This window comes from Aspergillus uvarum (assembly GCF_003184745.1).
Source record: "Aspergillus uvarum CBS 121591 unplaced genomic scaffold BO82scaffold_7, whole genome shotgun sequence".
Lineage (NCBI taxonomy): Eukaryota > Fungi > Ascomycota > Eurotiomycetes > Eurotiales > Aspergillaceae > Aspergillus > Aspergillus uvarum.
The window spans coordinates 342022-367016 of NW_020291304.1; the positions used below are offsets into that span (position 1 = coordinate 342022).

Sequence of the window (24995 nt, forward strand, 5' to 3'; positions counted from 1 at the left end):
TCGCCCAGCGACAATCTCGCAGCGATCTCGTCAACTGTAACTTTGCTAGACACGACGGCTGTCAAACGCTCCCAGTCGCCGCTCAAGCCGTGGTTGTCACTGCCGTGCCCGAGGCGGTAATGGTGGAGCTCGATTGAACGAGGGAGACTGCCTGGGGGATCAGGGTCGGACCAGGAACAACATAGGTCGAGAGCGACTGGTAGATATTGACAAGAATCCCAGCGTCCGTGGGTTTGTACAGCTCCGTGCCCAAAACTCCGGAAGGCTGGACCGTGCCGGTTCCAGTAATTTGAAGGTTGAAACATTGCATATAATTCTGGGCTCCATTCTCACTTCCTGCTCCATGCAGAGCGATCAACTCGTGACGCAGCACATAGTATCCTGGAGCGATACTTGCTGGAATCTCCACCAGCCAGGAGTTGTTGTTGGCGATGAGCTCATCGTCTCCCCAGATACCAGGCGGATTGCTCTCATCCACCAACCCAACACCATCGATCTTGAAGAACTCGAGGGTAGTCTTATCAACTGTCTCGCAACTGGAACCGCAGTTGGCTAGATAGCTGATGACAGGGCCATGGTGGCTGTCAGGCCAGGGCGTCCATTGGAGGCTGATCTTGTCACCAGCAGCGACGACTGCGTGGCCTCGGGCATTCGTAGCGCTCAGATGACAAATCACATCATCCGTGTCGTATGCGTCGGGGGTGATGAAGCCGTTGGCTGTGTTGGGTGTTTGCCATGCAACCACCACCGGAGGGTTGGAGTTGTAAGGGTCCGAATTGATGTCCCATCCACGGTAAGACACCCCGTTGATCACAATGTTTGACACATGACCATGAGCAGCTACGCTGGTAGCAGCTGAGAGAAAGGAGATGAGTTTGACAAGCATGTTGATGTTATTCAAGTTGTTCGTCGGATCAATGCTAACACGAGCTTGTTATAGATGAGGCTAGCGATTCAACTGTCTTCACCATGACGAGCAGGACCTTTATATCTTCATCCACCTCAGTAACCTCAACTACACCCATTCCTCTTCGCCAGAGTTCGACCCACGGAGCTTCCCCCGCAAAGAGTCCGCGTCGTGCGACCTGTAGAGCCAAGAGCTACGTGTATCCCGCTGACTGAGAACCAAGAACGGGATCGTTTCGTCGAGAATACGGGCGACAAGCGATACATCAGCAAGGATGGCTTCAAAGTCTCGTCTTGCGACTCAGTAGCCAAGGTCTTGGAATATCATCTCCGCTCTTGAATGGCAGAATTACATGGCCAGCCAAGAAGAAAGTTGGGGTAGTTGATGCAAGAACGTGCAGCACTTTCACGTTGACGAGATCAGTGCATGCTTGGAGATGCGGCTGAGTTCATGTAGGCTGCTCTTCATTACTGAAATGTCCATCAGAACTAAGCTTGATTCCCCACGGGGAGAAGCCGCTCGGTCGTATGGCGCTTCGGCCAAGACAGATCTCCGGTCCGCTTCGAGAATGGAAAGCTCCGCCATATACATGTATGCCATTGTGTTTGTACTAAGAAGACTCACCTAGTCTTTATACGACGAGCATCTCTTCTCTGCGGCCGGAGGTCCACAGGAGGTATCAAGGACTGCGCGAAGAGAAGTTAACTACAGCAAGCGTTGGTCCTCTATTCGCACCAACACATATCAACCACTCAAGAAAAACAAATCAGTGAGACTAAGTACTTCATGCACCGAGAAGTACATATAAAGTGTACCTGCAGATCACTTTCCCCGGGCATGGCTAAATTGCCGGACGTGCGTCAAATTAACCATGGACGACGGATAAGCGGGATTGCCTCCGACGGCGGGCAGGTTTCAATGGCTTGGCTGCCACGACAGTGCGAGTCATCTGCACATTTGCCCTGAAGACATGGCACATCGCTTGGATGCGTCTTTTCGATGGATTCCGCATCTGAACCTGTAAGACTTGTCTGGTGCATGCATTGTCTGAGTTAGGCATCGATGAAGGGTCCATCTACCTCCCACTGTCTGACCAGGTGCGGACCGAGCCGAGTACTGTACATGCGTACTATACTCCCCAGCAGCCACAGTAAGCATATGAACCCTAAGAAAAGACAAAAGCAACCAACAGCATAAGTAACACTGGTCACTATGAAACTTGCTGTAGGCACTCTGTTAGCATATTGTTGGGTAAACACCTTGTCCTTCCGTCTTCCCCGACCCTAGATCATCTTCATATAAATCAAAATGATGCTCATTATAGTGTGATTAGGCTCCTTCCCAGCATGATTCTACTGTGATTTCCGAATACGTGCTTGTGCTCTTCTTATTGACTCTTGGTCGACCGCCCAAAAGTGAATCTCCGTTTCAGCTGTTGGTTCGCAGTCCCCCCCCCCCCCCCCCGCGGAGTCGGCTCCACGGGCACATATAGTTTCTCGTCATTCTCAAAATACTCGTCGATGTCGAGAACGCGGCTGGTACTCGTGATCAGCAATTTGTACAGCGCTCCTCCAGCCCCCATCAGCTTGACGAGCTTCTTGACGAGGCGCTTCGTCTCCCAGCTGGGTTCGCGCGTCTCGTAGTAATTTATCCCGTCGAGGATCAGAAAGACTGGCTGTCGGCGCGGAAGGGCTTTGATCAATTTGCGCAAAATCGCGACGAGAAAATCCGGCGTCACGTTCGATACGGAACCCTTGAACGCCTGGGCGTCGTCGGCGCTGAGACATTCCAATTCGCCGAACGTCCACTGCCGCAGGAGCTGATACAGAAGCAGGGGCATCAAGACGGAGCTCGCAGTCCCGTCGTGGTGGTCGGACGGCGGGTGCAACCCGCAGAAATGGTGCAGGACGATGATGGGCTCAAGGCTCTGCAGGCTCTCGACCAGCAGAGCGCAGAAGAAGTACATCGGTCCTGGTTCTTGCAAGGTTTTGGTGCGCTTTCAAGACGATAAAGAAACTCTGAGGGATGCTCCGATCCCAGCCAACGCGTCGCAACTGGCCGCGGGGGATTATTCGCCAATGCCGGATCGGATTCGCATCAACGGAGCGTCTCTACAAAAACTACTAGAGAAAGTTCTGGAATTGGAGCTCTATAAGAAGAACTCGCCGATTGTCTTGCTCAAACTATATAAAATTCTTGTACAGCACGAAGAGACAATCCGTGATGTCCACGCTCACTTGCGAAGGAAATTTGGTGCGATTCCCATCGGAGAACCGTCTCCGACCTCGGATTCGAGCCAGAATACCAGCAGCTCTCACCAGTGGGACCAAGGCGGAAGCTCTCGAAACGATGACGAAGAGAGACTGTTGGAAGAATACGGCTCAGAGCAAGCCTATAAAGAATTGTGTTGTTTGATCGACTTTATGGACCACGAACTGGCTCCTCTCAAGGCACTGAATAAGGGCTCTGTCGAGAGAATCTACTACTCAGACCTCTGGCATATTTTCAAACCAGGACAAGTAGTGGTAACCAGACAAGAGCCAGTTCATGCCTACTGGGTGCTTCGTGCCACTGCCGGTCGCCCATATTTGTCTCCCCCGCAGTTGGAAGACGGTGATTCCGGGGTTGGGTACAAGGTCCCAGCAAAAGAGAGTGACCTGCTTGTCCATTGCTATCAGATACAGTTCGATGGGGAAAAGTTTGGTCCGGTCACGCACACTTTCAACGTCCAACCATATTCTGGTCGGCTCAGAGTGAAGAACCTCGCTTGAGCATATCTTCACTCAAGCGCAGAAGTGGAAATGTGTTCTCCGATTAGACGAGGCGAGTTTTAGAACACAAGGAGAACAAATGCACTAGGCGTCGGAACTAATACCCAGACTAACAGGCCGATGTCTTCCTGAGCCAGAGAGAGAACAATGTGAAGCACAACAGCCTGGTTGCGGTCTTCCTCCGCGTTCTCGAGTATTACCAGCGCATCCTCTTTCTCACCACGAATCGCGTCGGCAAGATTGACGAAGCCTTCCGTTCCCGCGTCCACATCAGCCTCTACTACCCCCCGCTTGACAAGCGATCCACGCAGAAGATCTTCGCCGAGAACATGAACCTAGTCGAGAAGCGTGACAAGAACGTGATCCGAGTCAACCGGGACGAGATCCGCGACTTCGCCCGGGAGTGGAAGCGGCCTCGGCGCGGTTCGACGACTACCTGCACACCGTCCACGGCATAGGTCAGCAGGATTTGGCGAAGCAGGGCACAGCCCGCAGGGATGATTGGGAGGAAAGCCGCGACCGCCGGGACAGTCTGAAGTATCAGCCCAGTCGCGCTGCCGACTCCCGCCGGCGAAAGGTAGAACAATCCTCGGAGACTTCGATGACAGAATTCAGCGAGGCAGAGACCCATCAGCATACTTCGTCGGAAGCCGGAAAGCGATGATGGCTCAGAGGGCGAGTGGGAGCGAAAAGAGGCAGAGGGGCCTTCCAGCTCAGATGAAGAACCCTCATTGCGGGAGTCGCGGAAGCGTGCAGATCGGAAGAAAGGTCCGCAGACTAAAGACCGTAAGCATGGCTCAGGGGAGACCCGAAAGGATAGTACACGATCCTCGAGAAAGAATAAAAACGGTCGTTAGAGGGCTGCTGTGGTGGTTATTAGGTAATTTCTGGAACTGAGTAAGAAGGAATGAATATTTAGTGCTGACACTAGGTAAACCTATACTAGTATTTTATACATCACGTATATTTACTTGAATAAGGGTCCTGAGATAGGATACTCGAGCTGAACTGCTGTACCTGGAGTATAGGCTTTAACTGCATTCACATCATCTACAACTACCTCAGATAGACACCACTATAGATACATATGTAGACATATGGTACCTATTCCCGAACAGTAAATCAAGAACTTAAGCAACACCTCACATCTAGGAATGCTGGACACTTTGGTTGGAATAAGCGTCTTCCCTGGGCTTTGAGGAAGGATACAAAAAGAAAAACATACAACAGAAGGGATTCGCTGGTGGTCACCCACCCAACTACTAACCTCCCGGCGTGTGGCTTGAGTACGGCTGAGCGGACGGGAAGCCCTATTTTCCACACCCTGTGGTCGTATGTGCTAGTCTTTATGTGTCTGGGCCTGTTCAACAGAAAAGACAAGAGGGATAATGCAACTATACAACGGATGGCTACCACGTTGACACCAAGGATACGAGCAGTGATGCTGTGCTCACAAAGCTGCTGAGTAAGATTTTCAGGAGCATCCAGTCATCCCAAAGTATGCACCATCGAACCATCCCGCATCACAAAGTAAAACAAAACTTAATCTGAATATGGTGGTTAGTAACTCTAATAACATTACTTATCAGGACTACTGGGGCTGTTTTAATATACTCCCTAACTAAGGATTGTATTATTGTATTAGCAAAGAACACATGTAGAGTATAAGAAGGGTATAGGGAAAAGATCTTGGAGCTGGTAAGTTACAAAGTCCACACTAGGGATTTTATTTTTAAACTTTGCTGCAGTATTGTAGACTAATTAAATTGTATCTCCTATTGATTTTTGGCTTTTTTTTAGCCGGACCAATAAGTTCTTTCAGGTCCTGGTACTGTTTTTAAATAAACTCTAAGATCATTTATTAAGCAATCGGGGAATAGTAAGCTTACCGATATTACAGTGATATGGCCTTATAGTTGCTGACGCAGGGCAGTCTTATCCTACTCAAAGCTAATTAGCCTTTTTGGGGCAGCAATCATTCTGATGATAGGGCTATAGCCAACAGGTTAGTTGGGCGGGTGGAGGGCGTATAAAATGCTATCTAATAATCAAATAAGTAACCAAAGTTTACATCTAAATATATACCGCAGTTATTTTTTATATTATAGTAATCTAAAAGTCTTTAAGTCAACAACTTAAGTAAAGAGTTTAGACAGGTTTGTTTTTTGGACTAATCTCAATTAATGATTTTCTAGTCGGCCGCAATACCTGTAAGCTGTAAGTTAACTTTATTTTGTAAGTTGTTAATACTTTCCAGATCTATATTAAGAATAGTGGTTATACTAGTTCTAAAGTCTACAAGTATATTCTTTCTCTACTTATAGGCTGTTTAAAGATATCTAGGGCAGCTAAGACTTTTTTTAGTATAGAGCTGTATTAGTTTAATATTACTCAGCAAATCTTTTGTAATATTCTCAATACTTTTCTGGGTCTTCTGCCCTTGCTTCTCAGTTGCATCTTGATTATTATACTTTTTATACTTATTAAGTATAAATCAATAATAAAAGCTGTTATCCATGTACTGTATGTACCCAACTATAGTAACTGTACCTCATCAATGCATCTCAGTCCTTCACTCAACTTTACCACCGTTCCCCCGCCATAACGCCAACCACTCTCCCACGATCCCACAATAATCCTCGGGGCCATAACTCTCGAACCACTCGCGCAGCACCCCGTCCTTCCGGCGCACCCGCAGCCCCAGATCCTTCATCAACAGATCCACATACGGCAGGCCCTCGTAGAAGGCGATCGGGAACCGGTGCCCGAAGCTCCCCGGGTACCGCCACTGCGAGAACTGCGAATGCACCAGCGTGTCCCGCCAGATCTGGTCGGGTGTGCCCCGACCTATTGGTAATGATGTAATGGAGTGGTTGAAATCAGGTGAGTGGTTATCGTCACTACTACTGCTGCTGAAATACGCTGCGAGCCAGAGGGCTTGCGTCTGCGCGCAGACGGCGTTAAGGGTTGTCGCTACGAAGCCGGCGAAGCCGATGCTGCGGTCGTTGATGAAGGCCGGGGGTACCATGAAGCGGTAGAGGCGCCAGGGGGCGTCGTCGCGGTGGGGGACTTTTGTGTCGGCTGCCGTGGCGGCGGCGGCGGCGGCGGCGGCGGCGGCAGCAGCAGCAGCGTCTTTATCCATAATACCGTTGTTGAGGAACTGGAATTGGCGGAGGATCTCGCGATCGATGCGCTCGGCCTGCGGGTTGCGCGCGCCCTGGGTGCGCGGGAAGCCCATCTGCTCGTGGACTTCGGCGGGGAGGAATTTGATGGTGGGCCAGTGTTGCCAGCCACCGGAGACGATGAGGGCGTCGACCTCGAGGGACGGTCCATCGCGGAGGTGAACAGAGCCCGGGGCAGCGAGACCGTCGATGTCGGCTGTGTGGATCTGGATCATGCCGCTGTCGATGTACTGGAAGAAGTCGGGCGGATAGTTGCGGGCACTGAAACCGCCGGCCGGGGTAAACGGCTTGATGGCCTGGGGTTGGAGCTTGCGGGTTTCGGCGTTGCGGACGAGGGCTGGGTCCTGCAGGCACGTGGTGCTGAACCAGGCCCAGAGGTGTCGTGAGATCCACTGGCCCATGGTCGTGCCCTGCAGGAAGCGCGGCATCCAGCCGCCGCCGTTGCCATCCGTGTCGCCCCAGGGGCAGGGGCTCAGCCATGTCATAAACCGCGTGGTCACGATCTTCTCCATCCAGAGGCGGAAGGGCGTGGCTTGCGCGGGTAGGAGGCGCGCGGGCCCGTGGCCGGACTTGCGTAGGATCCAGTGCACCCGGGTGCCGAGGGAGGCGAACTGGTAGGCGGTGTCCCAGGCGGATTTAGAGCCTCCCACGACTGCCACGGTCTTCGCGGTGTTGTATAGCTCGTGGTGACTAGCGAGGTCTTTGCAGTGGAGTAAGGGACGCTCGAAGGATGAGAAGCCGGGATACTGGGGCATAACAGGTTCGGAGGCCAGGCCCGTTGCGACGATCAGACGACGTGTATTGAGCGTGATGGGTCGATTGTCTTCAATGGCTGAGATGGACCAGGATCCATCAGAACATTTCTCCACAGTTTCCACACGGCACGAGAGACGGATACGGCGGTGGAGATCATACTGAGTCGCGAAGGCCTCGAAGTACTTGTAGACCACCTCACCTGGTACATGTTGGTGCCACTTCACACCGAAGCGTGCCTCAGACATGGGGAAGTCGCTATACGCATAGCTGCCCGCGATACTGTTGGTCTTGACGCCGCGGCAGAGCCTATCCCGACCCCACACTCCTCCCACAGAACGACTCGCTTCAAGGATCTCCACGGTAGAAGTGGGGTTAACATCCAAGTATGTCTTCGCAGCCATGAGGCCATATAGACCTGATGCATATCACAACAGCTGATTAGTGGAGCATAGGTTTATCGGTGACAACGTGCGGCTTACCAGCGCCAATGACCACCATATCATTCATTTCTGCCATGATTTCCCTCAATGTGAGATGTATCAAAATCGATAAGCTTGCTTAAGGAATCAATGGGCTTATCGTACAACCTCGTTGCTTCTTATCCCTCCCAGCAGAAGTGCTTTGTTGCACCTATCCTCATTTCATCATACCTGCTTCAGACGGAGACTTCATGGAAATCAAGTCTCATTCCGCGCAAATCAGGTTATACCAGGTTATGGCCTGCGCAGATCAGGTTCTCGCTGTTCGATACTGCTCAGCCGACGAATAAGGTCGAAGTTGCAACGGATGCTGGTGCATTTAGCTCTGGATGATACTTCTGAATTTCTCGGATGAAGTCACAATGGCGACACGACACTGGTTAATTGTCCTGTATATGTTCTCAAGAACCTGATACTTAGCATCAGAAGGCAAGCAGACACATCGAAAGAGCAGGGCTATGGGAGGGCTCATTCCTGTCACGAGGCGACGAGGCATACTTCAGACTTCGCAGACAGTGACCCGAGCCAACTCTCAAGGCCCACAGCAGTACGATTGAATGACTTTGAGCCTGAGTGTGGAGCATTTCTCAATGTAGGGATCGCCCATTGTGAACTAAATCATGATATCGGACCATGGGACGGCCAAAGCTTTCGACCTCGAGTCCGTGCGTGCCCAGCTCACGGGATATGGTGCTCTCAACCCCGAAAGCAGACTCCGAGCCTAGACCGTAGTCAAAGTGCGAGATTTACAGATGTCTTCAGGGCTGGCAGGTTCACATCACGGATGAAGACTCCGCCAACGAGCTTTGTGGCCGTTAAATAGAGTTTTTTCACGACTGCAGCCGCCTATAGATATTCAATATTCGCAACCACTTGACAGCCGAAACAGTTTCCTTACAGTAGCTTCATGCACCATGACAACACGTTCTTCAGAACCTTGACCCTCTTCCCTTCGATGATAAACTTTATCACACACCATGAACGGTTGGAGATGGTCAAACTGGCGCTTGTTCACTCGGCGTGGCGTGTTCCCAGTTTGCGGGACTCTATCTCTATTGTTGTCAACTGATTCCGCTTGACAGGTCTTCATGTCGTCGTTGAAAATGCTTCTTACGCTGCAGTTACACTGCGGATAACCTTTCTTCAAGAAATTGTTGGTCGAGCTGCACGTGTGATTTCAGGGTTTTCTGGGCCAGGATTTCTGCCCAATGCAGTTCCGCTCCCTCCCCGCGGCAGCGGCTAAAGTCAACTTCTGCAGGCTTGTATGCAAAGCGACCAAAGCGCCTCGCAATCGGAAAGAAACCTCTCTGGCTGGGCTCAGAAACCGGGTGTCGATCAGCTAGCTGCCTTGGTCGCGATACCGAAGAATCTCGTGGATATGGCTATAAAAGGACCTGGCGCATAATGTAGATAGTATCGGTGGCATACACCGACTGCAAGATATTTTCCGACTTTGCATCTAATTGCCAAAACCGATCGTCGCAATGTTCCATATGATAGGCCTGTTTATTTTGTTTCCCGCCCTCTATCTCTACTTCTTTGTGGTTCTAGCGGGACGCTGGCGCAACAGGCCCCCTCTTCCACCCGGACCTAAGAGCATGATTCCCTGGATTGGCAATCTTGATGCTCTACCGAGAATTGGTCAGAAAGAATACCTTCACTGGCTTCGCCATCGTGATCTGTACGGTAAGTTTACAGCCCAACGACAGGATATCCGTGAAGAGCGTATGGCGTGTGGAGTTGACGTGCATGCTGGCAAAGGCCCAATTAGCTCAGTCACGGTCATGGGCCAAACATTTGTGATACTGAACGATGTTAGTTTGGCCTTTGAGATGCTCGAAACACGAGGAGCCATCTATTCTTCCAGGCCACGGCAAGTGTTTTGTGGTGACATGTACTTCCCCTTCTCCATTGCATATCCCACAGGGACGGCGACTGAACCAATGACCGGACCTTTTTAGGGTTGGATGGAGCCAATCTGTCGCTCTTTCGCCTTACTCGGAACGGTTGCGCATTCATAGGAAGAGTACAATGCGTGTCTTTGGTTCTCCAACCGCAGCGTCTCGATTTGAACCAATGCAGGAGAAAGAGGCCGCTCATTTTCTCGCCCGCATACTGGAAAGTCCCGATGACTTAGTAGAACATATTCGAAGGTTCGTCATCTTGCATGAACATCCTGCAAACAGGAATAGACTGACAAATATTCTTGTCCAAGCGAAGCAGGATCATTCATTCTCAACCTGGTTTACGGATACAAGACAAACAAACAAGGTTCAGATCCTCTGGTTGAGTTAGCGCATAAGGTAATGGAGGAGTTCGCACAGGCCTCTCTTCCTGGGGAGTACTTGGTAGATCTGATACCATGGTGTACGTACTCCGTCTTTCTTGGTAAGAGAAACTAATCAGGATCAGTGCGACTTGTTCCGGACTGGGTACCGGGAATGAAATTCAAGAGAGTTGCAAGGGACTGGCAACAAAATCTGACGAGAATGACTGAGATTCCTTACGCGTTTGTGCGGCATAAGATGGAAACGCAAAAACACTCAGATTGCTTCCTATCGCAATTGTTACGTGCAGCAGAAGACGAGTCTAGCCACAAATGGACGGCCTTGTCGTTATACAGCGCAGGAGCTGACACTGCACGTCGCCCCACTTCACACGACTGGGTAGAAGTATTGCTGACACGCTGCAGACTGTATCAGCTCTTTCAACCTTTATTCTTGCAATGACTTTGTATCCTCATGTCCAAAGAAAGGCGCAAGCTGAGATCGCCGAGGTGATCGGCGAAAACAGGCTTCCAATTTTCAATGATCGCTCAGATCTACCCTACATCAATGCGCTCGTAAAAGAAGTCCTTCGATGGCATCCGGTCACTCCAATGGCATTGCCGCATACCAATGTGGAGAGCGATGTCTTTCATGGGTACTTTATCCCGAAAGACTCGATCATTCTGCCGAACGTTTGGTAAGCTTCCTTCCAAGTATTACAAGCTCCTGCGCTCACCCACTGAAAGGGCGTTCATGCATGATCCAAGCACTTACCATGACCCGATGACATTCATGCCCGAGCGCTTTCTATTCTTGGAGGGTCAAAGCCCGGAGCTTGATCCGCGGAAAATGGTATTCGGCTTCGGGCGACGGCTTTGCCCCGGACGCATACTGGCAGAATCGTCAATCTTCATCATTGTTGCGCAGTTTCTGGCTGTATTCGAAGTCAAAACAAGGCAAAAGAGCCAGGATGAGAACCACAAGCAAGTGACCCCGGAGTTCCAGCCAGGGGTTATCAGTCACCCAGCGCCATTTGACTTTCGGGTTCGGGCGCGGAGTCCACAATGTGAGGCATTGATCCGTGGTGCCCAGGACGGCCACCCATGGTTGGCAAGCGATGCACATACACTGGCGCATCTTGGTTTCTGACAGAGTTTGATGGGCATGCAGGCTGAGATCACAGGATCATAATTCGTAATGCGATGTGATGTAATAGTTTGACATCCTGGGAATGCATCCTATATTCAAGTACGATGACGTGTGTATGGATAGTGAGAGGTCATGGTTCCTCGCCTTAGGTTGATTCCTTAGGGGGTTGTGCGTGTCTGTTTGCCCCAGCCTTGATTTTCAGACATGCAACTGTGGTTTTGCGCTTGGCAAAGCAATTGCCTTGTTCGCGTATCATGCAAGCTGAGATTAGAGGCGGACCAAGCATAGTTTAGGTAATAATTCTTCAAGCCTGTTAAAAGACGGCCTTGGCCACGAGTTGCGCTGGAAAGTTCATGTCTCCAGAGAAGGTCATCCATAATGTCTGATCTCTTAGAAAAAGCCACTTCTGTGGCTCCACTGCCTGCAGACGATGTTCTGTCATGTGTGCGGATTGGAAAAGTCAAACGGTTGGGACCAGGGTCTGTGACTTCAGCCATCGAGAAGTCACCATGTGTGGGCAGGGTTTGTGTCACTAAACAGGGTATAACTGGTGATGAACTGGCCTACGAACACCATGGTGGAACCGATAAAGCTTTGCATCAATACTGCTCTCGTCACTACGAGGCCTGGAGACGCGAGGTTCCCGAACGAGCACATTTGTTCAGCATCGGCGGATACGGAGAGAATATCTCGGCTCATTCCTTTGATGAGACCAACACCTGCATCGGCGATATCCTTGAGATCGGCTCCGAAGGCGTTATAGTCCAAGTCAGTGAGCCCCGACAGCCATGTTTCAAGCTGAATAGACGCTTTGAGTTTCCGCAAGCTTCAATCCGAACGCAAACGACCAGGCGAACCGGGTGGTATTTGCGCGTCTTGAAGCCTGGTTTCATACAAGCTGGTGACCGTATCCGATTGATACGCCGCATCAACCCGGAATGGTCGATTGGTAGAGTTGGTGGATTTCTCTGGGAGGATCGAAAGAATGTCGAGGCGTTGAAGGTACTTAGTGAGCTGCCTGGGCTTGGCAGGGAGATTGCGCAGGTATTTCGCAAGCGTCTCGCCACTCGAGAAGAAGAGGATATGCTGTTTCGCCTGAACGGCGAGGGGTCAATGTGGGAGAAGCCAAGGAGTTGTAAAGCAGCCAAGACAGGAAGCTTGGTCATCCTTGTCAAAGTGTTTCTCTTCGTTGGGAGTGTGTTCGGGTTATGGATAGTACTCAAGCGGGTGGTGGTCCAGCTAGAGGTCAAGGACTATCAGGGTAGTGTACATAGGGAGTTGTGAGAAAGGAAGGAGAGGAGCAGACGAGTATTATGGGTGGAGAAGGCTGTTGAAGCCGTAGAGGTTTTTAAAGGCGGTTGCTGTAGAGAAGTGGGTGTAACCGGTGGGAATCGAGGTGAAACATTACTTAGTACTAGCCAGCCAGATCAGCTGACCTCGCTAGTCCCCATATATACCACCACTCACCACTGTGGTTTATCCAATATCGTGTTTCACTCTATGGGATGCATCGACCATCTCATGCTCTATTGATGTCTGAAGTCTGCTTTCTACTGTCATGGTATGCCGATCTGCATGGTTATTGATTATGATTCTGTTAAGGCAATTAGCATCAAACGGGGATTGTCATTCATCACCGTCCAGTCCAGACCTCCACCAGACCAGTGAAAGTGAGCAAAATCCGAGCAACCTCACAGACGAAACCCATCCTAAGTGTCTAAGACTCATATGATTCGATTCTCACGCTGTATTTCTTGAGAAAAAGTCCCCGCGCCGCAGTCGCTCTCTATCTGTATCCAAATCACAACGGAATCATGAGCTTATACGCTTCTACGGCTTACTACGTCGATTTATGGTCCCCGGCCCGCCCGGACGCGATGGTGCCCTATTTTGCATGTCCGCATCGAAGTTTGCTATACTTTGCCTTCAGTAAAACGTCCCGGGAAACGAGTTGCTTATTCTGTAACTCTGTGTTCACGGAGACAGGTAAACATCGGTTCCGGGATGAGGGACGAAACATTCACGTGCTCAGGAATTTAGGAGGATTACAGTGGCCTCCGGATAAATAGTGACGGAAACAGCGTCGACATCGGGCAAAAGTATCGTATGATAGTTACTGGAAGGATGATACCTCGTTTTGGGAATGGTCGAGAGTTTGAGCGTTTTTGGGACTTGGTCGGAGTTGCTAGCTGAGTAGCTGATGTTGCATCGCATTGCATTGCATTGCATTTGCTGCTTGCTTGTTTCAATTTGGCTTGTAAGAGGCCGGAGCCCCGTGATTCATTTGCTTGGTCCTGTCATCATGTCAACAATGCCATTAGATAGCTGGAATGCACTTTCTTCGCCTCTCTCGTCAGTTCATCAGTCCTCGCTCGATAAGACCTGGTTTCTTGTACTTCGAGCATCAGATCGATTCCACCTTCGTCGACTCTGGTTTGTATACACTGTCCGAATGGGAAGTCACTACATCGAAGGGTGCTGTTGAGGTTACAATGATCAACTGGTATGAGATCCATTAGCTCTGTGAGGGTTTTAAGTGGGATGAATGACGAGTTATACCATCCGTAGAGTCAAGCAGTATGCTCAGCTACTCACGCCCCCCCCATACTTGATTTACTTCACTTCTGCTTTTCTTGCTTGGGGAAGCTGTGCTCTCACCCGCCAGAAAGCTACCCTACTCCTCCTCGCTTTACTATTTGCCCCGGTAAAGGCACCACATTTGGGGTGTTATCCTTTATCAAGCCAAACTCAAAGTATCAGTCCCTGACGGACCTAGAGGCACAAAGAAAGACATTTGACAACACAGAATCGCGGCACGTCAATTTTCCCTCGTTGATTCAGCTTCACAATATGTGACTGTGATGATCTAGTTGGCACTTGGCGCTCTCTCCGCTCCGTAAGCGCTTACCTGATAGACGAGAGCTCCAACCATACCCTGATTTTTAGGGTACAGCCCCACCTCATGAAAGGGGTGTAAGACAAGCGCTTAGTGCTTATTTCAGCTGAGCTGTTCTTTGTTGATCCCACCAACAAGCTCCGTGGGCCTTGCTGCTAATCAAGCACCGGTAAAGTTCCAGGGATATGGAGCTGTGTGACATCGCTTGAGTATCATACTGTTCCCTTCCGGGTGGACCGGAAAAGAATTGGCGACTATTTGCTGACATCGAGGAAAGCTGAACACCTTCATTTAGTTGTAAACTTACCAGGCCATTCTGACTCAGCCCTAATACAACAAGTCAAAGAGCTTATGCCTTTCGTGGCTTAGTGGTGGGTTTTGGACTTGGATGGATTAACGCGAAGATATATCTATAAAAGCAGCGAAAGCCTCTGCTGCAGTGGTCGAGGTAACGATCTTAACTTTCTGCCATCAAGTGCAAGCACAACATTGCAGCCTCAGAAATGATTGAAACTACTTCCGTCACGGTTCCTCCTACTACAGGGAAGGATAGTGCTCCTCCCCCCATCCTTCCGGACATCTCTCCATCCGATATGCAAAAGATCCAGCAACGGTACGCCGAAGAGCGCAACAAGCGTCGGCGTCCCGAGGGCCTATCGCAGTACATCAGCCTGGCCTCGACCGAGGACCCTCAACTGAAACGTCTCCTGCATGATCCGTGGGACGATGGGACCGCTCCCTCTGTGACCCTGAAAGAAGGCGCATGCTTCAAGGTCGTCATCATGGGCGCTGGATTCGGCGGGCTCCTGTTCGCCGTCCGACTCCTCCAAACCGGCTGCTTCCGCCCGGAGGAGATTGTCCTCGTCGATGCGACGGCGGGCTTCGGGGGCACGTGGTACTGGAACCGATACCCGGGACTGATGTGTGACATTGAAAGCTACATCTACTTGCCCCTGCTCGAGGAGACGGGATACATTCCCAAGCGGAAGTACGCTTCGGGGGAGGAGATCCGCGAGCATGCGCAGCGCATTGCTGCGCACTGGTCGCTAGAGCACCGCGCCATGTGGCGAACGCAGGTGAATCAGTGTTCCTGGAGTGATGAAGCGGCGGAATGGACGCTCGAGATGACTCAATTCCCGCCTCCCTTGCACGGTGATGCAATTAAGGCCGATCCTTTCTCAGCGACCGTCCATGCAGACTTTGTGATTCTCGCACCTGGGCCACTAAATAGACCCAAGGTGTCTGATCTTGCTGGCTTCGATTCTTTCCAGGGCTCCCGTTTTCTGGCCTCGCGGTGGAATTATAATGTTACTGGGGGTAGTCCCGAGGCTCCTGTCTTGAGTAAATTGGAGGGTAAGCGCGTTGGGATCATCGGGACCGGCGCAACTGGCATTCAGATTGTTCCTGAATTGGCCAAATCGTGTCAACAGTTGTATGTTTTCCAGCGGACACCCGCGCAGGTTGGTGTGCGAGGCCAACGCTCCACGGACCTAGAGGAGTGGGCTAAGAAAGTCGCCACGGGACCTGGCTGGCAAATGGCGCGATTCCGCAACTTCGTCTCCTTTACGTGTGACACGCAGCCTCCGCCCCAGGTCGATATGGTGGCAGATGGATGGACCAGCTTTCGTTCTTTGCAGGTCCTCGGAGGCGGAGGCAGTCCGGTCAGCATGGAGGATATCCCCGCTCATATCACGAAGATGCACGCTTTTGATCTACCTCGTTCCGAGCGCATCCGGGCCCGCGTCGACGAGATAGTTCACGATCGGACGGTCGCCGAACAGCTGAAAGCGTGGTATCCCAGCTGGTGCAAGCGACCCTGCTTCCACGACGACTACCTGCCAACGTTCAATCAGCCGCACGTGCGACTGGTCGATACCAACGGCAAAGGAGTGCAAACCATCACACCCACCGGAGTGGTGGCCAATGATGAACAGTTCGATGTGGACGTCCTGATCCTCGCCATGGGATACGAGGTACAAGCGCTCGAAAACCCCGGGGCGCGAGCGAGGGTCTCGGTCTTCGGACGTGCGGGTCGCAGCATGGACGAGAAATGGGCGCAGAGGCCCTTGACGCTTCACGGTGTCGCCACCAATGGCTTCCCCAACATGTTCTTCTCGGGCGTTGGCCAAACGAGCTTTTTCCCTTCGTACACGGCGACGCTGGATACCTGTGCCAAGCATGTGGCCTTCATCATTTCCGAAGGTATCAAGCGGCAGGGCAGCGGCAAGACGACTATTGAAGTTACTCAGAATGCAGAAACGGTCTGGGCGCAGCGAGTTCAGGCCGGTGCTCCGGCCCTGGCAGCCATGGCGGGTTGCACCCCGTCGTATCTGAACGCGGAAGGAAGCCTAGAAGACGTGTCGGTGGAGGAAAGAATGAAGTTGGCAGCTTCTGCACGGTGGCCACACGGGATGAACGATTGGATGGACGTTTTGGGGGAGTGGCGGGATGCTGGTGACTTGGATGGGCTTCAGATTAGTGTTGTATAGAGACGGTGTCTGCAGTAGGGAATTGAAACCCAGAAGTCCATTGCTATATGTTACTTGATACGTCTCGGGGAGGCGCACAGTCAACATCTCGATCCGTCCCTCGCCCTGTTATGAGCTTCAGCAATAACACCTTACACTAAAGTGACATTCTAGTAGTAGCAATCACGGTCTGGAGGTCTCAGTTTCACTCTTTGGAAAAGGAACCACGGCCTCTGTCTCATACCTTGGCTTTCTGCCGTTCAAATTGACATTTCAGTCGGGTATTGCTTTCCTCCCACTAACCTCTTATCATTTGTACTTTTTTTGACGTACCTTATCACTTCTCAAGCACGATCTCACTCTTCTCCTTGACGTTGTGTTAAGTCCGCTCTCCGGTTTCGATATTTTTCAGCCAAGGTGCCTTGCTCATCGTCAAGCTTCTGAGGTGCTTGTGGTAAGAGGTTTGTGCTGCCGTCGTTGCTGTGTGTATTCGTTGCGAAGTTGGAGACAATTGGAGAGGGGTTTGCGCGGGGGCGGATGAAGGAGCCAGAAGAATGATTGGTGGGGGGATCTTGTTGATCAGGGTGATCGTCGTAGTGCTGTCACGGCAGAGACGTGTTGAAAAGAATGGGCACTAGATCCTTCGACTCTGAGAATCGGATAGATAGTACCGTGTTGTGGGTGCACAGAGGAAGGACTCTGAAGAGGCCTTGGTGGTCCGTTGACGCTGCACCTAGTTTACCATATATTCAAAAGGCGCAAACACAACAAAAAAGGACGGGCAATAGGGGATCTATACACGCATCACGCCACTTATTCCTGAGATGGTACTAAAGCCCAAAACAAGATCACATAAACCTTAGATTATTATATACATATGCTAAACATATAGTTATCTTGGATGGGTTGACGTAATGCAGCATTCCCAGGTGTCTGGGGTACAGCTGCCAAGAGGATCGGTGGCATGTTACACCAACAAGCTGACAAGCATAACTGTCGGGTGGAGGGACACGTGCCTTTTCCAGATGTCCGATGACATCTTGCCCTTCCACTCTCGTAGTGTGTGTGTCTGACCGCTGCTTGGAGGGTGTTGGTCCCCGAGTTTGTGATTCCCCAAACAGGCTTAGGCAGTCAGATGACGATCAGCGCGGACGGATCATGAATGGGTCCCCGAGTCCATCTGTTTCTCCTTTTGCTATTCTCCCCACCTCCATTCCTTTGGCCGCCTGGTCTGTGTCTGTCACTACAGTTAGACTGTTAGACTATCTATTCACCTGCATCTCCTCCCCCTCCCCCCTCCTTTTCCTTTCAGCCTCTTATTTTAGTCTTTCTTTCCTTTCATCTGTATTATATCTTTGCTTTGTGTATAGCTTCATCCTCTCCGACCCTCTGTTTTGGCGTGTTCCGCTAGACATAACATAACAATCGACCTCTCGGCTGCACTCACTTCCTTATCTCCGTGTCTCACCGCCGTCGACCGCTTCTTCTTGTTTGCATCCAAACACAGTCGAACTTTCGTCCGCGTCTCCACTCTGCAGTTGCCCGGCCTTGATGCGCGGATGGATATGTCCGTTATCGCGAAATGTTTGTTACCTTTATCTTCTTTTACCTACCCCTCCGTTTGCCCCCCCCCCCCCCCCCCCCCTGCCCTGCATTTTGGAGTTCTTCAGGAGTCGGGGTTAACGTGACTTTTCAGACAGCCATCAGTAGGTCGGAAGTAGCCCTTGCTTCACCTTGCATCGTCGAAAATGCCTCGTTCAGTCCCCCAAAGATTTCCCTCGGCTCCTTCGGACATTGAGCACGTTTCGATCGAAACCGATGGCCGAAGAACCAGCGCTCAAACGGCCCCCCCCTCGCCGTCCGCCTTTCGGCGCGGTCACAGTCACCTGTCCGAAGCCCACACCGGTTATGAAACGCTAGAATCACCTATGGAAGTAGGGGAGACGACCAGCTTGCTAGGCAAAGGGCACGAACACCGGCGCAATTTCCCGAGATCCTACACCAACATTTCTGGCAACTCAGGCCCCGATCTGAATTTCAGACATAGCTTGTTGGCGGGCAGCCTCCGGCGATCACGCCATCACAGCCGCGCTAACTCGCAAGCGATGCGTTTCAGCCGTCGCGACAGCGATCCCGCCGCGAGTGTCGCCCCGTCAGCCAAGGACGACATGACTGCCTCGTTCCTGGATGAACGGAGCTGGTACGATCAATTCACCTCGACCGATTGGGTCCATGATAGCATAGCGGACGGTGCTCGTCTACGAGAGTTGCGCAGGCGGAAAGACATCCGGGGTCGCCTCCTGGCATGGTTCGATGGCAGTCAGGGCTGGGTGTTGGTAGCCTTGATTGGCTGCATAACCGCGGCGATTGCCTTTTCTGTCGACGTGACGGAGAAGTTCGTTTTCGACGTGAAGGAGGGTTTCTGCAGCACACACTGGTTCCATAGCCGCCAAAGCTGCTGCACGGGAGGGCAAGAATGTCCCGCGTGGAGATCTTGGTCAAATATTCTGAGCCCATCGGGTAGCGAAAATCAGTGGGTCGATTACGGCATGTTCATCTTCTGGGTGATCTTTCTCTCCGTGATCTCTTGTGCGCTCACCTTACTCACCAAGACGGTGGTACCATCATCCATCTCGTTGACGACTTTGGACGAGAACCTCGGAGCTGCGTCCTCCCGCGGTACGAAAGGGAAGACCGGGAATGCCAGCTCGCATGACTCGCCAAGTGGTCTACAGGCACCGGGTGCCGTTATTCCTACCCGCCCTGCTATGACATACTACTCGGCGGCAGGGAGTGGAGTGGCCGAGGTCAAGGTCATCAACAGCGGTTTTGTCTTGCACGGATATCTAGGCTTTAAGACTCTTGTCGTAAAGACTGTTGCTCTGGTCTTTAGTGTCGCGTCAGGCCTGAGCTTGGGCAAGGAGGGTCCATATGTGCACATCGCAACCTGCGTAGGAAACATTTGCTGTCGCTTGTTTGCGAAATACAACCTGAACGACGGCAAGAGGCGTGAGGTCCTGAGTGCCAGCGCTGCCAGCGGTGTTGCGGTAGCTTTCGGGGCGCCTATCGGTGGTGTGCTTTTCAGCCTCGAGGAAGTCAGCTATTATTTCCCTCCGAAGACACTCTTCAGGACGTTCTTCTGCTGCATTGCAGCAGCCCTGTCTCTGAAATTCCTCAATCCCTACGGTACCGGCAAGATCGTCTTGTTTCAGGTTCGCTATCTTGGTGATTGGGAGATGTTCGAGATGGTCATATTCATTTTATTGGGTGTCCTTGGAGGAGCAGCCGGGGCTCTGTTCATCAAAGCCTCGAGCGTCTGGGCGCGGTCGTTCCGACGCATTCCGATTATCAAGCGCTATCCCATGCTTGAGGTTGTTCTTGTGGCTTTGGTGACTGGACTCGTTGGATTCTGGAATCGATACACCAAGCTGCCCGTTTCCGAGTTAATGTTTGAGTTGGCCAGCCCGTGTGAGCATGTGTCGTCTTCACCCACAGGGCTGTGTCCCAGCGAAGACCGCATTGGCGATATTATTCGCTACCTGCTGGTCGCTCTCGTCATCAAAAGTCTGCTTACCATTGTCACATTTGGTATCAAGGTGCCTGCTGGAATTTATGTTCCATCCATGGTTGTCGGTGGTCTCATGGGCCGCATCGTTGGCCATGTGGCCCAATACTTGGTGCTTAAATATCCAAACTCGTTCCTTTTCGGGTCGTCTTGCCCGGCCGTCGCTGGTATGGAGTCCTGCGTGACACCGGGGGTCTATGCCATGGTTGCGGCCGGTGCTACCATGTGTGGTGTCACACGCCTGTCAGTGACACTGGCCGTCATCTTATTTGAACTGACTGGTAGTTTGGACCACGTGCTCCCATTTTCACTGGCCGTTCTCTGTGCCAAGTGGACAGCAGATGCAATCGAACCCCGCAGTATTTACGTGAGTATTCTGAAGCCTGTAATCATAGTCATGGTACTGACGTGCACAGGACCTTCTGACGGACATGAATGCGTATCCGTTCCTTGACAATAAACTCCAGCCCTTGTCAGATGGACAGCTTGGCGATCTCGTTCGACCCCTGCGGGCCAGCCGGGTCATTGACATTTCGGAGTCCTCCTTTGTGCCCGCGACGGAGCTGCGGTCGAAGCTCCAGAATTTGCTCATGGCCGGTGAGCTGGACAGTGGCTTGCCGATTCTGCGTCACAACATTCTGACCGGGTTGATCCCTGCGCCCGACCTTGAATACGCTCTCGACAATCTTGAGGACGAGGAGAACACTCTGTGTCTAATGACGATGGATGTGTCCTCGGCTATTTCCGACAGTGAAGATCTGGAAAACACCGACTGGGTGGACTTTACTCAATACATTGATTTTGTAAGTCGGGTGATCTCACTGCATGACACGAAGCTAATCCTTTTAGTCCCCGATGTCCCTGGATATCCATTCCCCGATTGATCTTGTGTATCAATGCTTCGCGAAGCTGGGCCTGCGGTATCTGTGTGTTCTGCACAATGGACACTATGCCGGCCTGGTACACAAGAAAGCCTTTGTGAAGTATATGAAGCAGAACGAGTAGCTTGCTTTCTGGTGGAAACGTGTTATGCATTGTTTTTTTTTTTCGCGGTATCTAGATTTGTTGCTGTAAATTAGCTCGGAGTTGGATCAGCGTTTGTTTTTTGTGGTATCCTGTATCTAGAGCCTGAGACCATTCACCCGAATGGCGCCGTACATACCTTGCATACAGACTGTACATTGTCACTTCCTCTTCCCCCCTCCGTAGGAACCGATCGATGATCAATCCACCCGCTCATACCCCACCATCCTGACCCTCACCTCCCCCTCCACAATCCACTCATCCGTCACCGTCTCCCCGACCCACTCCGACACCTCCCTTGCACTCACCCTCCGCCACCCCTTTTCTTGCAACAATTCCTCATCCAGCGGGAAAAAAGTATCACACTCAAACACCTGCCCCCGATCCTCCTGGAACGCCACCTTCTCCACAAACGTCATCACAATCCGCACCCCGCGCGTCGTCACCCGCAGCGCCGCACCATAGATCTCCGCCCCGCCAATCACAAACAACCGGCCCAGCCGGTCCTCCGCGCCATACCTCGCCTCCAGATTTGTGAGGGACTCCTCCAACCCCGCGCACACGATCGCGTCGGTCTGCGGCCCTTGCGGTGTTTTCGTTTGCCCCTGGCCCTGTGTAGCCGCGCGCATCTTCTCCTCTTCCTTCCGCTGTTTTGAGTCCAAATCCTGCTGCACGCGGCGCGCGACGTCGTCGACGGACCGCGTGATCACGGCGTTGATGCGTTTGCCGAGCGGGCGGAGGGAGGCCGGGATCGAGTCGTAGGTTTTGCGGCCCATGAGGATGGCGTTTGTGCTGCTGGGAGTGGGTGCGCGCGAGGTGGTGCGCGCAAAGAAGGACATGTCGGTTTTGATGCGTGGCCACGGGAGGGTGCCGTTTAGGCCGATGCCGAGGCGGAGGGGGCCATTGGTGTGGCCGGTTGTTGTGGTTGAGGGGGGTGTGGGGATTGGGGTCGTGGCGACTATGAGAGTTAGGGGTGCTGGGCGGGGGGGCATTCTGGGTGGTGGTGGTGGTTGTTGTTGGGGGCGAGAGAGAGGTGAGGAGAGAAGAGGGGTGGAGGAGGGAAATTTGGTGGACGGACGGAGGTTGGTTCGGGATGGTCGGGGCGGAGGTGGTGGTTTGGTTATCGATAAGATTAGCTAGCTTAGCCTTAGTGCAGCTTGGTTATTGGAGTTAGTTTGTGTATTCCTCTGAGTTTTTATTCATGCAGCGCATCGCTTGCTTCAATATGCATTGTATGATATCTGAAAACATTGTGATATAGACAGTCATTTCGACTACATAGCAGTAGCATTGGATGGACATTGCCAGAAGAATCAAATCCCACCACCGATAACGCCCATCCCATCCAACACCCAAACTCCCAATGCACCATACCTTACCAAACCATCCCCCAGCCCCCTATTTAGCAGCCTTCAAAAGTCCCCCCTCCTCAATCGCCCGCTGAATCGCCCCCGCATCCCGCTCCAATTCCTCCCGCCGCTTCACCTCCGCCTCGTCCTCCCCCAACGTATCCAGCTTCCCGAACAGCCACGTCTCCTTCATCACCCGCGTAAGCGCGAGGATATCTTCTGCTGCGCGGACCTATCATACCGAAATCAGCAAGCCGATGCTATCGTGAGAAGGTCGAGGTCAACGAACCAAGGCAGTGGATTCGACGTCGAGTTGGTAGGTTTCGACGGCCGTCGAGGTGTGACTTGTGCTTTCGGTCTGGATCCTATGTTAGGAGAAGGCTGAAAGGGTGGTTGGCAGTGGGCATGGCGTACCGTGGCTGTGGCCATGATGTTCTCGAAGCGCTGGAGGAGTTGGGAGATGTTCGTGTTGATGCGGTCTGGTTTTGGTGCGTTAGTGGCTGGTGCGGTGGGTGGGAGATGGCATACTGACTGTGCAGGGTTTTGGAAGAGGGTTGGGACTCCATTTTTGGGAAATTGAGGAGAATTGAGGCGATTGATCGGGTGTATCAGATTATGCAAATGAGGGAGTGGGTGGGTTGTGCTTGTGATTGTGATTGTTCTGGGCGGGGATCTAGGCGGTCGGATACTGCCGGTTATGGTTATGGTTAAGATAACGAAGCTAATCTACGAGTGTGTCTGGTTGCAGTGATTTGGATATTATGACTATAATGGATGATATACTCGATCGCTATCTAGGTGGTGCATCTCCAGCGCATGAGCTCGCGAGTGTCCAATTGAAGACGCGAAAACCGAGTTTCCATCGCCCTCCAGCTTGCGGACCTTCTGTAGGTGCTTATCCTGTCCTGAGAGTTGTGATACCTCTATTATTGTGGATGGATTGCAATGCAGCGAGATCGGGGAGCGAAATCAAAGAGCCATGGCAGCCGTTAAATTCAGCATGCGGAGGGTATGGTGTTCACCGAACGTATTTGCCCTGCATCCATTAGCATTCGCACTCCGAGAAAAAAGATCCGGAAACCGAGCCGACTTACCATGAACCGCTTGTGGAAGTCCGATCGCAACAAGTCCTGCATCATGTCAATACCAATCCCCAAACATGACCAACAAACTTACGTTGACAAACTCCTTGCCCCGTTTGTCCTCCGTGCCGCGCGCTTGGTTCTTGAAAACCACGTCGTCGTCCCATCGTCGCTTGAGATTGAAGTCCTGAGGGTTAAGCAGGGGGTTTCCGCGCGCAATGTCGTATTCTCGTTTCTCCTCCTCTTCGGCCGCACGCTCGCGTTCCTACCATCATCAGCATTTTGCCCTGGACCCAGACCGGAAGAAGACACCCACCTCCTTTTCCTTCTGCTCCAGCCTCTCCTTCTTGATCTTCTCCAATTCGCGCATCAGCTCGGCAGCCTCATCCTCCTCGTCATCACTAAGCCAGTCAGCCCTGCCCTTATGCATCGCTCCATTAGCAAAGCGCCTCACCTATCCTCATCACTACTATCCTCCTCCGACCCATCCGAATCCGCATCGATGTCTCTCGTCTCCTCTAATATCCTTCGCCGTTTCGCTTCCAGATCTTCTTCCTGCTCTCCTGTGTCTGCATCTCCACCCGGCGAACCACCTTCCAACTGACGCTTGGGCGTCACGCTCTCGACCGTGGGCTCATCAAGGGGGGTTCCGTTCTTCTTGGCGAAATAGGCGGCCTCAGCCTGGAGGAGTTCGGCGCGGAGGTCGCGCTGTGTGGCTTCCGCTTCGGTGCCTTGGCCGAGTTGACTGGCATTTGTCAGAGTCCCTTTCTTCTAAAACTTGAACAGATATCGCCAGCCTACCGTGTCTTCAGAAGCTTGTGTGCGGGAAGCAGTCGCTGGTGGTAGGCCGGACCACGGAGGGCCTCTTTGCCTTGTGCCTAGTTTCGAATGAGTTCTTGCGCTTCTCCCCGTCTGAGCTGGAAAGCGGGTTACGTACAGGGTCAAACGTGGGTCTGTGTGCTAATGAAAAAGTCAGCATAACACCCTTCCCATGCAAAATCACAGTCCCCTCACCTGTAGTCATATTGCGTTGTGCGTAAATTCAAAGTTGCGAGAATTGTTGTCCGAAGAAGAAAGGTGATGGCTCTGATAATAACCTCC

General features: G+C 52.0%; 12 protein-coding genes across 12 annotated transcripts; 6 read left to right on the forward strand and 6 right to left on the reverse strand.

Annotated features, from left to right (window-relative positions):
* Window positions 1-25: 25 nt before the first annotated feature.
* BO82DRAFT_327843 (putative endo-1,4-beta-glucanase) lies at window positions 26-886 on the reverse strand (the record flags this gene model as incomplete). The annotated part of the gene is made up of 1 exon (XM_025632985.1): window positions 26-886. The coding sequence occupies one exon, from the start codon at window positions 884-886 to the stop codon at window positions 83-85; it is 804 nt and encodes a 267-aa protein (XP_025495527.1). The 3' UTR covers window positions 26-82.
* Window positions 887-2294: 1408 nt separating this feature from the next.
* Window positions 2295-2873, reverse strand: BO82DRAFT_398754 (uncharacterized protein; the record flags this gene model as incomplete). Its single annotated transcript, XM_025639047.1, has 1 exon — window positions 2295-2873. The coding sequence occupies one exon, from the start codon at window positions 2871-2873 to the stop codon at window positions 2295-2297; it is 579 nt and encodes a 192-aa protein (XP_025495528.1).
* Window positions 2874-2985: 112 nt separating this feature from the next.
* On the forward strand, window positions 2986-4602 carry BO82DRAFT_429343 (uncharacterized protein; the record flags this gene model as incomplete). Its single annotated transcript, XM_025640521.1, has 2 exons — window positions 2986-3543; window positions 3795-4602. The coding sequence occupies 2 exons, from the start codon at window positions 2986-2988 to the stop codon at window positions 4134-4136; spliced, it is 900 nt and encodes a 299-aa protein (XP_025495529.1). The 3' UTR covers window positions 4137-4602.
* A 1267-nt stretch (window positions 4603-5869) lies between these two features.
* Window positions 5870-8132, reverse strand: BO82DRAFT_361769 (FAD/NAD(P)-binding domain-containing protein; the record flags this gene model as incomplete). The annotated part of the gene is made up of 6 exons (XM_025636830.1): window positions 5870-5886; window positions 5929-5937; window positions 5997-6026; window positions 6100-6135; window positions 6265-8031; window positions 8096-8132. 6 exons carry the CDS (start codon window positions 8130-8132, stop codon window positions 5870-5872), a joined length of 1896 nt encoding a protein of 631 aa, XP_025495530.1.
* A 1447-nt stretch (window positions 8133-9579) lies between these two features.
* BO82DRAFT_275217 (cytochrome P450) lies at window positions 9580-11511 on the forward strand (the record flags this gene model as incomplete). The annotated part of the gene is made up of 7 exons (XM_025631106.1): window positions 9580-9781; window positions 9857-9989; window positions 10057-10248; window positions 10311-10462; window positions 10508-10761; window positions 10788-11059; window positions 11109-11511. The coding sequence occupies 7 exons, from the start codon at window positions 9580-9582 to the stop codon at window positions 11509-11511; spliced, it is 1608 nt and encodes a 535-aa protein (XP_025495531.1).
* A 176-nt stretch (window positions 11512-11687) lies between these two features.
* Window positions 11688-12860, forward strand: BO82DRAFT_183615 (MOSC domain-containing protein). Its single transcript, XM_025630447.1, has one exon. The coding sequence runs from the start codon at window positions 11890-11892 to the stop codon at window positions 12793-12795; it is 906 nt and encodes a 301-aa protein (XP_025495532.1). The 5' UTR covers window positions 11688-11889; the 3' UTR covers window positions 12796-12860.
* A 2022-nt stretch (window positions 12861-14882) lies between these two features.
* BO82DRAFT_351191 (flavin-containing monooxygenase) lies at window positions 14883-16932 on the forward strand. The gene has a single exon (XM_025634354.1). The coding sequence runs from the start codon at window positions 14911-14913 to the stop codon at window positions 16894-16896; it is 1986 nt and encodes a 661-aa protein (XP_025495533.1). The 5' UTR covers window positions 14883-14910; the 3' UTR covers window positions 16897-16932.
* Window positions 16933-17813: 881 nt separating this feature from the next.
* On the forward strand, window positions 17814-18404 carry BO82DRAFT_183661 (uncharacterized protein). The gene has a single exon (XM_025630448.1). It carries the CDS (start codon window positions 17908-17910, stop codon window positions 18295-18297), a length of 390 nt encoding a protein of 129 aa, XP_025495534.1. The 5' UTR covers window positions 17814-17907; the 3' UTR covers window positions 18298-18404.
* Window positions 18405-18623: 219 nt separating this feature from the next.
* On the forward strand, window positions 18624-21445 carry BO82DRAFT_275498 (chloride channel protein; the record flags this gene model as incomplete). Its single annotated transcript, XM_025631117.1, has 3 exons — window positions 18624-20807; window positions 20857-21243; window positions 21290-21445. 3 exons carry the CDS (start codon window positions 18624-18626, stop codon window positions 21443-21445), a joined length of 2727 nt encoding a protein of 908 aa, XP_025495535.1.
* Window positions 21446-21600: 155 nt separating this feature from the next.
* Window positions 21601-22509, reverse strand: BO82DRAFT_351193 (dihydrofolate reductase). The gene has a single exon (XM_025634355.1). It carries the CDS (start codon window positions 22453-22455, stop codon window positions 21664-21666), a length of 792 nt encoding a protein of 263 aa, XP_025495536.1. The 5' UTR covers window positions 22456-22509; the 3' UTR covers window positions 21601-21663.
* A 352-nt stretch (window positions 22510-22861) lies between these two features.
* BO82DRAFT_398762 (RNA polymerase II mediator complex head subunit MED22) lies at window positions 22862-23378 on the reverse strand (the record flags this gene model as incomplete). The annotated part of the gene is made up of 4 exons (XM_025639048.1): window positions 22862-23044; window positions 23102-23170; window positions 23227-23291; window positions 23345-23378. 4 exons carry the CDS (start codon window positions 23376-23378, stop codon window positions 22862-22864), a joined length of 351 nt encoding a protein of 116 aa, XP_025495537.1.
* A 181-nt stretch (window positions 23379-23559) lies between these two features.
* Window positions 23560-24967, reverse strand: BO82DRAFT_380919 (spliceosome-associated CWC15 family protein). The gene is made up of 8 exons (XM_025637799.1): window positions 24909-24967; window positions 24832-24854; window positions 24696-24772; window positions 24349-24639; window positions 24211-24295; window positions 23989-24159; window positions 23907-23942; window positions 23560-23848 (listed from the first exon to the last, which is right to left on the reverse strand). The coding sequence occupies exons 1-8, from the start codon at window positions 24916-24918 to the stop codon at window positions 23831-23833; spliced, it is 711 nt and encodes a 236-aa protein (XP_025495538.1). The 5' UTR covers window positions 24919-24967; the 3' UTR covers window positions 23560-23830.
* Window positions 24968-24995: the final 28 nt, after the last annotated feature.

What these genes read in the sequence shown, in the direction of transcription:
- BO82DRAFT_183615 (XM_025630447.1), top strand. Translation starts at nt 11,890, where the DNA reads ATGTCTGATCTCTTAGAAAAAGCCACTTCTGTGGCTCCACTGCCTGCA.
- BO82DRAFT_351191 (XM_025634354.1), top strand. Translation starts at nt 14,911, where the DNA reads ATGATTGAAACTACTTCCGTCACGGTTCCTCCTACTACAGGGAAGGAT.
- BO82DRAFT_351193 (XM_025634355.1), bottom strand. Translation starts at nt 22,455, where the DNA reads ATGCCCCCCCGCCCAGCACCCCTAACTCTCATAGTCGCCACGACCCCA.
- BO82DRAFT_380919 (XM_025637799.1), bottom strand. An exon ending in GATAGTAGTGATGAGGATAG is followed by an intron (nt 24,296 to 24,348) that starts GTGAGGCGCTTT and finishes TGACTGGCTTAG; the next exon opens with TGATGACGAGGAGGATGAGG. An exon ending in GGGGCAAGGAGTTTGTCAAC is followed by an intron (nt 23,943 to 23,988) that starts GTAAGTTTGTTG and finishes GACATGATGCAG; the next exon opens with GACTTGTTGCGATCGGACTT.
- BO82DRAFT_183661 (XM_025630448.1), top strand. Translation starts at nt 17,908, where the DNA reads ATGACATCTTGCCCTTCCACTCTCGTAGTGTGTGTGTCTGACCGCTGC.